Source organism: Triticum aestivum, chromosome 6A (genome assembly GCF_018294505.1).
Source record: "Triticum aestivum cultivar Chinese Spring chromosome 6A, IWGSC CS RefSeq v2.1, whole genome shotgun sequence".
NCBI classification, from domain to species: domain Eukaryota; kingdom Viridiplantae; phylum Streptophyta; class Magnoliopsida; order Poales; family Poaceae; genus Triticum; species Triticum aestivum.
The window spans coordinates 208,498,166-208,510,870 of record NC_057809.1 but is presented as its reverse complement, the minus strand read 5'-3'; the positions used below and the strand labels follow the sequence as shown (position 1 = coordinate 208,510,870).

The 12,705-nt window shown below is 42.8% G+C and overlaps 2 protein-coding genes across 4 annotated transcripts; one reads left to right on the top strand and one right to left on the bottom strand.

Annotated features, from left to right (window-relative positions):
• Positions 1 to 201: 201 nt before the first annotated feature.
• Positions 202 to 1,829, top strand: LOC123127284 (uncharacterized). 3 transcript variants are annotated; one of them, XM_044546929.1, is made up of 3 exons: positions 202 to 509; positions 594 to 638; positions 1,165 to 1,829. In XM_044546929.1, exons 1-3 carry the CDS (start codon positions 300 to 302, stop codon positions 1,534 to 1,536), a joined length of 627 nt encoding a protein of 208 aa, XP_044402864.1. In that variant the 5' UTR covers positions 202 to 299; the 3' UTR covers positions 1,537 to 1,829. The 3 variants fall into 3 exon arrangements, with proteins under 3 accessions (XP_044402864.1, XP_044402863.1, XP_044402865.1); XM_044546928.1 differs by having other exon boundaries at positions 588 to 638; XM_044546930.1 differs by lacking the exon at positions 594 to 638.
• A 3,109-nt stretch (positions 1,830 to 4,938) lies between these two features.
• Positions 4,939 to 8,965, bottom strand: LOC543173 (histone deacetylase 6). The gene is made up of 6 exons (XM_044546927.1): positions 8,361 to 8,965; positions 6,690 to 7,130; positions 6,458 to 6,600; positions 5,941 to 6,031; positions 5,712 to 5,846; positions 4,939 to 5,213 (listed from the first exon to the last, which is right to left on the bottom strand). The coding sequence occupies exons 1-6, from the start codon at positions 8,901 to 8,903 to the stop codon at positions 5,190 to 5,192; spliced, it is 1,377 nt and encodes a 458-aa protein (XP_044402862.1). The 5' UTR covers positions 8,904 to 8,965; the 3' UTR covers positions 4,939 to 5,189.
• Positions 8,966 to 12,705: the final 3,740 nt, after the last annotated feature.

The window sequence follows — 12,705 nt, the reverse complement described above, 5'->3', positions numbered from 1 at the left end:
CTATTCTAATCTCAGGATTAGAATAGTTATTTGGATCACAGCGCCCTATACAGGAGCCGCGGTGGTGTTCCGGAACTCCATCGAAAAAAAACGATTGTGTATCCCGCACCTCCCGTGCCTCGATCCCCACCTCGCTCGCCTCGATCCCCAACCGGTGACCCCTTCCCCACCCGCCGCCAATGCTCTGCCCCGCCCCGGACCCCACCCCCTGTCGTAGGTGCCCCACCCCACTGCCCCGACCACCCGCGACCACACACGCGTCGCCGCCCCGACCACATGCCCGCCGTCGGCCTGGCTCCATGCGCGTCGCTGACTCCGACCACATGCGCGGCGCCGCCCCAACCACCTGCACGACGCCGCCTGTCTCCCTGTGCGCCGTCGGTGTTGACCACCTGAGCGCTGGTGCCACGCCAAGATCCAAGCTGGAGGTACACTACCTGTCACCGTCTGATCTCCCATGCTCCTCCCCCCGAGTTCTTCTCTTCATGTGTCGCCAGAAGCCAGCCATGGTGAGCATCGTCCCTCCCCATCAACTCTCTCTGACCTTCCCTGCTAACTCTCTCTGACCTTCCCCGCACCTCTCCTAGCTGCAGCGCACGGTGCTTCGTGGCATCCCAGGTTCCTCTCCGAAAACAGTCGTGAGTAGTGATCCCATGAAAATCCTCTCGTGTGTGCAAAGCTATGCCATCCAACTAATATGGCTAAATTTGTTTAGCAGTTTTTTCTCTTTGAACTAGCTGGCGAACATGCTCCAACATATGGATGTGTTGCTCATGTGAAAAATGTGTTAACTAAACTTCACAATCTTGACCGAAGATGTTTTAAAAAATGTGTTAACCCCTGTTCCTACGCATCGGCGACCAGCCATCTCCAATCCTCGCACGCACGCCGTAGCACTTGCATTTCGATGCTCCAATGCCTACTGGCACTGCTTGCATCTTTGTCCTACAAAAAACTCTAGCAGTGTTTAATTCTTCTGATTTCTTGCAACAGCTCAATATATATTACACAAGAAGAAGAAACTAACAGTATGGTGCAGATGTTCTCTTTTGTGATTGTCGTAGACATCCAACAGTTTAGATGTGGGCAAGTCAAACAGAGTTCTCTTTGCTTCTGTTGATCTTCTTGGGTCATCGGGATTGTACACATTGACAGGTCAAATAGAGTTCTCGTGGCAGGTCGAACAAAGATGCCCGTGGAGTTGTTTCTGCTAGTCGCCATCCCCTTGTTATGTCCACTAGGACTTTGAATGTCGAGGCCGCAAGAGAGGAGCTCGAGCTACCGGAAGAAAGCGGCGGCGGGGGCGTCGTCTCACCACCACAACCACGGCAGCAAGGCGCACTACGTCCATGGCGGGAGACCGGCACCAAGGTGGCCTTCCAGGGTCATGGACGGGTTTGTTGGTGGGCCTGTTCGCCTTCCCGTCGCGACCGCCCAAGGTCACCTTCTCCGCCAACTCCAAGGGCGATGGCCAGGACGTCATGGCTGTGGCGCCCAAGAGGCCATCGTGCGGCAGCTCCAACTTGTAGTCGGTGAACAACACGCACTACGACAAGGCCATCTCCGACTGCGTCGAGTTCTTCCACCAGTCCACCAGGGTGGATGTCAGGTCACGACCGTCATCGTCGTCCCACTTTTGAATTCCCATCGTCGTCAACTTTGTGCTAGCTTCAAGCATATCCCACTGTGTGGGCATGTGTATGTGTGTCTGTCATGTTACTGTGTTTTTTCTTTTGACATCTGTCATGTTAGTATGTTACTGTGTTAGTAAAATGGACAGCGAGCCAACTGCTGCAGGTCAATGGTAACAAGTATCAAAGCATTTTGGACGTGAGGATGTTGCAAAGTCCTAGTGGGCTAGCGATAACTGTGTTATAACTTTATGGTAGCCTTTTAGACCGATCATAGCTTGGATTAGTGTATTTCATTTCATAGCTTGGATTTTGTAACTTGTTAAGTTTATTGTGCAGAACCTTCAGAAAAGATACCAAAAAAAGTATGTTATGGACCTTGTAACTCCTTCCCCTTTTTCCATTCATGCATGTTCTTTCGCGTGATTTGATGTAAGGAAGATTGTGTAAACCATATTGCTTACATACACCTAAAGGAGTATGTATTTTTTAAAGTAATCTAGAAGTTCAAATATTATTGTATAGAGAGTTCAACCATTGTATTTCAAGAAGAATGCATCTTACTGTTAAAAATTGCTTAGAGAAAAAGCATTCATCAAAAAAGAGTTAGCAAGCCGATTTTTGGGAGGTTCAAAATGTTAAATTCACATAAAAAAAGAGTGTAGAAAAAGATGGGCGCCGCAAAAAATGATGCTAAACAAACAAATAATTTGAAGTACAAATTCGCGGAGTTAGGTAGTTCAATAAATGAAAAATACAAAACAAAAGACTAGTCTATAGGTTGCACAGGCTCATGACAAGCTCGTAAATTTGAAAAATGTTTTTTATGGTGGAAAATATCCTTTGATTTCCATTTTTACGTAGAGAAGCAGTGAGCAAAAAAGACCACAATAAAAAATGATGTCATTTTCCGTGATTTTACCCGTTTTATGTAGAGAAAGAGTTAGCAAAAAAGACTAGTCTGCAAGTTGTTCAACATAAGATTATTATTCACCAATGCACCGCTTTCTCTCTGGGAGCAGAAAAGGAGAGAAGTTCATCCTGGCAGCCCAATGTGGTTCAATTTGTATATTAAAAGAAGACCCTAGAAGTTCAAAATTAAATAACGATGCGGTTCAATTTTTATTTAGTAAGAAACGATTTCCCTTGAGACTAAATAATCAAGCCACCAAGTTCACATTAATAATAACAAAGCAGTTCAATACATACAAAAAACTCAATTCTTCCTGTTTTCTAGAAAAAGAAAAGTACGAAGTTCAATTTGAAAACTAAAAGTACAAAAGGATTTTCACCATTTCTAAATAAAAAACTCTTGAAGTTCAAAGTAAAATAATGGAGCGGTTCGATGTTTACTAAAACTACTAGGATATTTTCCATTACGAAAAAAACAAGAAGTCCAAATTTTAAAAATGGAGAAGTTCGATGTGAAGAAAAAACTTAGATTTTTTTCTCATTGCTAAAGAATAAAATGAAGAAGTTCAAATTAAAATAATGGAACATATAAAAAAGGGTTTACAAAAAATGATTTCCCCATTTTCTAAAAATACCTGAGAAGCCCATATTAAAACAACATCATGGCTCCATCTTTACGAAAAATAGAGCACTTCAAAATTTGATAAAAAAGATTAAGAAAAAACCATGAAGTCCATATTAAAAAGATGGAGAAGTTTGATGATTATAAAAAACTCAGATTTTCCTCGTTATTAAAGAATGGAAACAAGAAGTTCAAAAATAAAAAACAAGAAGTTCAACTTTTAAAAATAGAGCGCTTCAAAATTTCATAAAAAAGGATTAAGAAATAAAACCAAGAAGTTCAGATTAAAAAGATGAAGAAGTTTGATGATTATAGTGAACTCATATTTTCCTCGTTAATAAAGAATGGAAACAAGATAAAAAACAAAAAGTTCAACTTTTAAAAATAGAGCGCTTCAAAATTCATAAAAAAATATTAAGAAAATCAGGTTAAAATTCATAAAAAAACTCAGATATTTTTCCGTAACCGAGAGAAGTTTAGATTGATAACTGGCAGAAGTTCACGTACTACACGGTGTGCATTTGTATTAAACAAGAATAAAAAAAAGCAAAGGCTATTTTTTTTTTTTTGTTATAAGTTCAAGTTCTCCGTCAGAGAAAGTTAAAAAAATTATTGTAAGAGTGGTTTGTACAAAAAGAATATCATTTGTGTAACACTAACGAATGGATGCGAAAATTATAAACGAAAGTACGTCACAGGAGTTCAACGTGAAAACAACATGAAGTTCAACTACTATATTGAATGAATTTTAGATGAAATTTTCTAAAATCATTGCAAGTATGAAAAAACGATCAACACGGAAAATTTGCGTGTTTACAGCAGCTTTCCACCGATATATCACTTGCTCAATTCCGGTAAGTGTTCCGGTGAGTGGATGGAGAGCTACGAGCAAAAAAAGCACGTGAAAAATAGAGTGAAGTCCAAGGTAGGTGGTCGCGTTTAATATGACCGTGGGCGGTAGTTGGGCGGCCGACACTGAGAGAACGTGCGTCGTGTCTGTTTTGTGTCTGCGCAGACGCAAACCAGACGCAAATTTGGGCCTGAAATGCGTCCAGACGGATACCGAGCGAATGCGTTTTGGATTTGGATCGGCGCATTGGGCTGACGCTTCTGTCTGTTTTGACCAGAACGAACACGCGTGGACGAATTAGGTCGGACTGGTAGAGTTGCCCTAAATGTTTCTTTGCTGGTCATTGTCGATTCTCTTATTGCAAAATGTGCCTTTCAAATGCTTTGATTTGTAGGCGATGCCAATGGATGCCTGTTCATTTATCATTGATGACCAAAAGCTTGTAGCTGGTGAGCTTAATAAGCACTCGATAGTCTGACTCGTTATCATATCTCGGTTTTTAATGAACATAGCCAATCATTGATTTTGACTTGTTAAGCCTAACAAGTTTAATGAATGAGTTAACAATTTCACGAGTAGCTCATTAAGCTCGTCAATAACAACACAACACATATTTTTATTTTATAATGACAAACTTATTGTAACATCTTAACCGAACTAGTGCATTTTCTTTTGTAGTCACCATATTTCATTTTAAAGACCATACCTACACTCATCATGTAGACCGTAACACATTATAATTTGTTAACAAGCGCTCGCTCGCTTAACGAACTTCAAACTAACCGATCCAAGCAGGGTTTTTTCGCTCGTTAATCTTAACGAGCTTAATGAGCACAAGCTTAACGAGTCTCGTTAATCCACCCCCTAGATGTAACCAGGAATGCTTGGACCACAAACAAAAAATCATGACTCATGCTATCCCGGGGTAGAGTACAGATTAAACCAAATGGAGGAATACAAATCCATACGAATGCACGAATAGTTCCAGCATAAACATGTCGATGTGCCGAATGAAAGCGGAAATGTTAGGGGTGCCCGAAGCATTAACTGTTTCACAACACGGGTTTACAAAATGGTCAGGTGGGGGTACAGAGATTAGTATCTTCAAACACTTCCCCACTCTTCACCATGCACGTAAAAAACCCAGGAGTAAACAGTAATTCGGGGAGCCAGTCTACAAATCATCATTTGATGCATCCTGCACCAACAACATTGAACTTTTTGTCAAGTCAAACTTAATCTCCAAATCAAAATAGTTAAGAGTTTCACATCATTGAAAGAGAACAAATAGTCACCACTAGTATAGTACTCCCTCCGTTCACAAATATAAGATGTTTTGGATATTTCAATATGGATTACATACGGACTGAAATAAGTGAACAAACAGACTAAAACATGTCTATATACATCTGATCAACAAATAAGTTAGAACATCTTATACTCCCTCCGTTCCTTTAGAATACACCTTATATAAAGGAACGGAGGGAGTATAAGTCTTTGTAGAGATTCCACTATGGACCACATACGGAGCAAAATGAGTGAATCTACACTCTAAAATGCATCTATATACATCTGTATGTGGTTCATAGTGGAATCTCTACAAAGACTTGTATTTAGGAACGGAGTGAGTATTTGTGAACGGAGGTAGTAGCAGGCAAGATGGATGGCATAAATGCTTTGGCGCAGAAGGGCTAACCTTCATGATAGAGTTGGCAGATAAGTCGTTAGCCTCAGTTTTCATGTTGTCAGGATCTTCTGTGTCAGAATCATAAGCTCCTCCACTCCATAATCTGCTGCGCTGAGCTGGTCTCTTGTCCATATCCTCCTCCTTCTATATAAGGAAAGCATCAAATAAATACACATGCATGACAAAGCAAGACAGTGTGAATCAGAAGGAATTAATGACAACGAAAAAAAAAACGAACCTCTTCTGGACCTTCAGGATCTGATGGTCTTTCATGGAATTGAGCGTTTGGGACATGTTCTAATTTTGAAAGATGATCCAATATCATGTTCCTGCAGATTCCCACACAAAAATTAGCCATATCACATGGAAAGGTCATCCTCCAAAGCTAGAAACATGTATAGCAAAAAATGAGCAAATGTACCCTAGCCATGAAATGCAAGGAGTTGGAATCTTGTTATGACATTATACAATATTGAGAACTAGAATTACAAGAGCCCAGGAACAGGCCAAGGAAAAAGGAACCAAATCGTGCATGGAAGAAAGAAAATAATCGTAACTGAGAAATTCAACCATTTTATAGCAGTAGTGAATTAAGTGTGCAGCTGAACAATATATTTTTAGAAGACAAACATACTGAATTACAATTAAATACTGAAAATCCAGCATAGATCATCATTGGCAGTAGTCTGCATAGAATCCTCTGGAACAACTTCCAGCAAAAGAATGTGAACACATTATAGATAGAGTTTACTTACTTTATATTCTCCAAGTCTTTTGTAGTATTCAGATTTTCCACAATTCTTGGTTGAATATGAAGATTATAGTCAGGGCCAAAGTACTCGTAATAGTCATTATAAGGCAACTTGTTATCAGGTTCAACGCCAACAGCAACTGCAGTCTGCATTGCAATTAACCCAAATACTATCAGTTCTAATAACTATCATGCAACAAATTTAGTCATGTGTGTAGAGGGAGGGAGATGTAAACCTCATAGCACCAACAGCGAGCAACATTTCTGATGGTGTAACCTCCACCTCCCAAAACCATCATAGGAATATTGAACGACCTGAGAAAACGGAGACAGTCTGCATGGCCTTTCACAGACAGATTGAAGCAGCCTAACCTATCTCCAGCCAAAGAGTCAGCCCCACACTGGAGAACAACTACCTCTGGCTGATAGACCTCCATTACTCTTTTAATGATGCATTGGAACAGATCACGGAAGGTGTCATCATCAATACCATCACTCAAGGGGACATTTACAGCATAATGTTTCCCTTCACCCGCTCCAACATCAGTTATATGTCCAGTTCCAGGAAAGAAGTCTCCATACTTGTGGAAAGAAACCGTCATGACTCGGTTTGTAGTGAAGAAGGCCTCCTCCACACCATCTCCATGGTGAACATCAATGTCTACATATAGCACACGCTGAAACAGACAAAAAATGTTAGCCATAAGAAATTAAGATGATCATCATAAAACTCAGCAGGAACATTATTTGATTGCACCACAGCAGCACAGTGTACTTTCGAAAGGCAAAGACAAAATGCTGGCATAGTGGCATATCCTACAAGCTCAAAAAGCTTAAACATGGACAATAATGCTTGACAAGCTTAGAATACATGTACCCTGCTTTATTGAACATGAGAGAACATACTGTTGATTTTAAAACGAAAGGGGTGATGATATTTCAGGAGGCATCATTTCCAGACAGATAATGGTAAGGTGCATGCCAATCACACGAGCAGCAAACTGGACAAACATAGTAGAGGAGCAACTTGCTTACAAAGCTCCAAAACTAGTCAACAGCAGACTCGCAGTCTAAAATGATCAAACCTCGTTGTGTACAGAGACACATGCCTAATAAAAATTCTTGCCAGCAAAACCCAATGCCCAACATATTTCATGAATATTTACACCTACTAAAACAACTATATCAACCAACGGTATCCCCACAGAAATAAACTTGCAAACTGATAGAACATTAGACTAGAACCATCATTTCTCACATCCATGAGCTAATGCTGCTAAGTCCAAAATCGACATATCAGCTAATGGAAAAACTATGAGCAGCAACATTACCACATTATACACTTCATGAATTATTATTTTTTTGAAAAGGGGGATCCCCGGCCTCTACATCAGAACGATGCATAGCCACTTGTTCAAATTAGCTGCAAATCACAAGGAAGATGGATGCACAGCTTTGCATCCACACTACTGATGATTTAGCCATATACAGATACACACAGAGAACCCACACCTAGTATTTCACAACAGTGGCTATATTAGCGATGAGAAAGGCTGCTTCAATCTCTGTGAAAGACCACGCAGACTGCTTCGAATGCAGGCTGCTTCACACCAGAAGATCTCCACTAAAAAAACACGAGAGGATCTACAAATTTTCTTTTGACCGTCCTGCATTCGAAGCAACCGGAAACCATTAAGGCCTAGCACCCTCCAATCAGGCACCAAAACAGTTTCCCGAACTTCAATGCTCCCAAATAATCACATCCTTTGCAATACGCATCTGAATCTAAACCCTAAGAACCAGTTACACAACCTATGAGCTTATCCATCCAAACAAATCAGGTGTGAAGGCGAACAAGGCTAAAAGTACGAATACCCCCTCACGAAGAATAGTAAGAAAAAAAGTACCCTGTGGAACTTGAGAAGCTCAAGAATGGCGAGGACGATGTCATTGACATAGCAGAACCCAGAGGCCTCGCCCTTCTTGGCGTGGTGGAGCCCGCCGGCCCAGTTCACGGTGATGTCGGCGTCGCCACGGTTGAGCTTGACGGCGGCGCCGATGCTGCCACCGGCGGAGGCCTGGCAGAAGGGGAAGAGTCCGTCAAAGACGGGGCAGTCCTCCCCGACGTTGAAGCGCTTGACGGCGCGGGGGTCGAGGATGGTCGGGTTGCCGGTCGCGGAGGCAAGGAAGGAGACATATTCGTCGGAGTGGAAGCGGCTGATGTCGGCTTCCGAGGCAGGGAAGGGGCGTGAAAGCTCGAGCAGGCGGTGCAGACCATAGTGGATAACTAGCGAGTGCGCCATGCGGATGCGGTGGGGCTTCATCGGGTGGCCCTGCCCGTAGTAGTAGTCGCCGATCGTGGGCTCGTAGAAGTAGCTCACACGACGGCGGCGGCTGTCCTCGCCACCTGCCGGAGACGGCAGCGACGCTCCCTCGCCGGACGCCGCCATTTCGGGGAATTTCTTCTCTCTTTGAGGGTTATGCTTTTTTTTAGGCTTCGAGGGGTCGAGGGTTATGCATATTAACTCGCAAATATACAATACGAGGCCCACCAGGAATAAGGGCAACGCGGAGGCCCAAACCTCTCATATGCAAGAGCATCTTCCAACAAGTGATAATTCTCATTTTCTCAAAACAAAACAAAAACAAGTGATAATTCTTTAAAAAAAACTTCAACAAGTGATAGTCCTCAAAAAAGAAAAAGAAAAAGAAAAACTCTTAACACCTCTTATACGAGGCCCACTAGGAATAAGGGGTCGAGTGATAGTTCTAAAAAAATATCCCCAACAAGTGATCTAATTTTTTTTAGACTAGGTGATGTAAAAATTGGCAATGTAAAAAGTATTATAGGGTAGGAAAAAGAAGATTTTACATCGAATATGGTTGTCATTGATTTAACAGGTGATGTAAAAAAAACCTCCTTGGCGACTGGTTTTCTCTCCACAATTGCTAAATATCGAAATCAAACATGACATGATAAAACTTACGAAATCGCAACAAACATAATCAAACATCATATGAAATTAAAGTTCAAATTCAAACTACAAGAATTGCGCATGACAAACTCAAACAAAGGTGCATATATGAAATACATAGCCCTCTCAAATATCTCATTGCCTCAATCACTTGTTTCCTGTTCATGGCTTCCTTCCACTCTATTACCATCGTTGCCATCACTGTCGCCATTCATTGCTCCCATGTCGTCACCCATGGCTCATGTGCCGCCACCCATTGCTCCCATTCCACCCATGACACCACCCATGCCCCCTGGCACCACCCATCTCTCCCATGCCGCCCATAACACCTATCAATCCTCCCAGGCCAAACTCTCCCATCCCGTAGCCTCCCATAGACCTTGTCGCTAATACTTGATCACAGTGCATCTCAAAGTATTTTCTTGCCTTCCCATCGAGATTACTCATGTCCATTGTCATGAAATTTTGCTCCTCTTCCTACTCTTGACCATTGCCTTCATTACTTTCTTCCTCTCTTCCGCCTCCGCTATCTTCTTCTCGGTTGTCGCCCTCTTCTCCTCGGCCGCCTCCCTCTTATTCTCGGTTGCCACCTTCCTCTCCGCCATTTCTTGGGCCTTTTCATTCTTTCCTTTTTCAGCCATCTCTTTTCGTATTGCCACTATGCTTCCAATTACTCCTTCACATCATTGTCTCATCCATTCTGCAACTTCTCCTTGCCACTCTTTCATTTGTCAGGCCTCTTCCTAGGAGCAACCCAGTTGGGAGTGGGGTTTATTTTTCCTTCCTCCGCACTCGATGCATCATCGTCGTCGTCACCAACTTGTGTTGCATCTCCAACCAAGCTCTTCTTCTTTTGTGGCACTTTGTGGAACTCACGGTTCTTCTACTTCTTCTCACACTCAAGCTCCGAATAACACTAACACAGAGTGGATGTTTTGCCCTTCTTTGTGCCTTTTTTCCCTCGCCCCTTGAATAATTCTTGACAATTTTTCACCTTCATATCACAATCAAGAAAAGAATTAGCAATCAATCCATTGAAGACATAAAGGATTGTTTGGACAAATTTGAACAAACATTGACCTTATTTAGGTAATTCCGACCACTTGGGTTCATACATCAAAGTTGTGTCAAGCTAATCGCCCGCTTTTGACAATCTGACGATATAGCTCGCCATCAATGATGGAGGGAAGCTTGCGTTCGATGGATGCCACTAGTGTTGCATTCAGGGAAGTATGCATAGATGCAATCACAGTATGCGGTCATTAGTTGATAAACACCAACGACAGAATCAAGACCAATTTCCTTCCAAGCTTGACATAAAAATGTGTCTTCTTGGGTGTTGTAGTTCCCATTTCTTCCCTTGGGATTTGCTTTAAAAAAGGTCATCTTCCATGTCTAGATGGTGCTCATATTGTGTTTCATATTCTTGAAAAGGGGATTTTTGGAGATAAATCTTGACATGCAACATTTGTGAATTGCAAGAATTTGCTCATCCACAGTACATACACAAAAATTTCAACAACACACACAAAACATCACATCTCAATTGCATACATATATGCACAATCTCATGACAACTAATGAAAAAAATCAGAGAAGTTTTGTTTTTTACCTTTCGGTCATCTAGTCAAACATGGTGGGGACACCGACGGTCATCGTAACCGGTGAGGACGGCTCCAAGACGTTCATGAGCTCCTGGTGGTGGGTAGGCTAGGGAGGAGAGGCTATGTTATTCGTAAGATGCGGTGGCGGCTGCGGAAGAAGTCGTCGGCAGGGGCAACCTTCTTCTTCTTATTTCTGACACCGACCATGATTGATACATCCTACGGAGACCTCTTCCTGGTGCCAACAGTAGCAGACGTGTGTGGCTTTGGGGCAACCTTGGCATCTTTGGTGTTACCGGATGCACCCCACCCACCGGTGGCAGCAAACCGCTGTGGCACAAGACCTATGCGGTGGACCGATGACTTCGGCTTGGAGCCACCACCAATGGGAACCATGACAGGACCACTGCGGGGTGGGCGAGAGGAGCGTTGAGGCCGGCATCGTCTGCGATAGCATTGGAGTGGTCGTCCATGGCGAAACGACGGTTGGCGGCGGGAAACTTTCGCGGAACGGTTGGAGCTGCGCACAGCCAATTTTGTTTTTTGCTGACAGCCACACGGATGTTGCAAATATGTAGTAGTTGGGAGCAAAATTTGGGGACGCCCACTTTTTTACATCACCAACTATATATATCGTCTATTGGAGCTGCATTTTTGCCTCTATGTGCCATAAATGACAAATTTTACGATGTTGCGATGTTTTTTCATCACCTGAGCGTCTCCAACTATCAAAGCATCTCCAAAAGATTTAAAAAATTTATTCTCCTATAAATGGTTATTGCAGTCGTCCCAACATTTTATGAAAGATTTGCGGGTGGGGTTGAAAGTGGAATCATGCCCTTAATCGTTTTTTGTTGTTGATGACAATATACACATAGGGGACTAACAATGTTTGTCAAGTATATCTCAGGTTTAGTCCCCTCGGGATTGTGTGTGTGGATCATGACTACGGAAATACTTATCTTGCTCAAGAAAGAAGAAACAAGTCTATTTGGCTTAGGCCCCTTATGTTTGTTCTTGAGTATAGGGATCCCGCACTATTAAGAGGGGAACATGGGTTCTCGCGAAAGTCTTGCTCAATGATCTTCTTAACACTCATCATCTGAACCCTGCCTCTGTCGGACGACCGACACAAGTCGGACGACTGGTATCCACCGGACGTCCGGTACTTGCTATGCAGAGCCAAAACGTCGGATTTCCGGATCCGGCCTATCCCTAACAGAGCCAAAACGTCGGTCTTCCGGTCACTGTCGGACGTCCGGTGCCTCGGACGACCGACGTTCTCCAGTAATCCGATACTCACTAACATGAGCCAAAATGTTGGACGACTAGTCATTTCCAGACGCTAGGTACCATACAAACAGAGTACATATGTCGGATGTCCGGTGTTATGTCAGATGTCCAGTACCTGCCAAGGCCTCGGACGTCCGACAACTGCTGCACTCACATGGCTCCAACGGCCACTTATTGTGGGATTCTATATATACCTCTCACCCATTCCGTGAGGGGGTTGACCATTCACTTTGAACATCCCCAAGAACACATTTCACTCTCTCTCTCTCACTCACTCATATACCAAATCTTAGATCCCTAAGGGATTTGAGAGCATTTGAGAGAAGTTGTCCACTCAAGTGATAGATCCACTCCTTCCCCCTCTTTGCACCACAGGAATT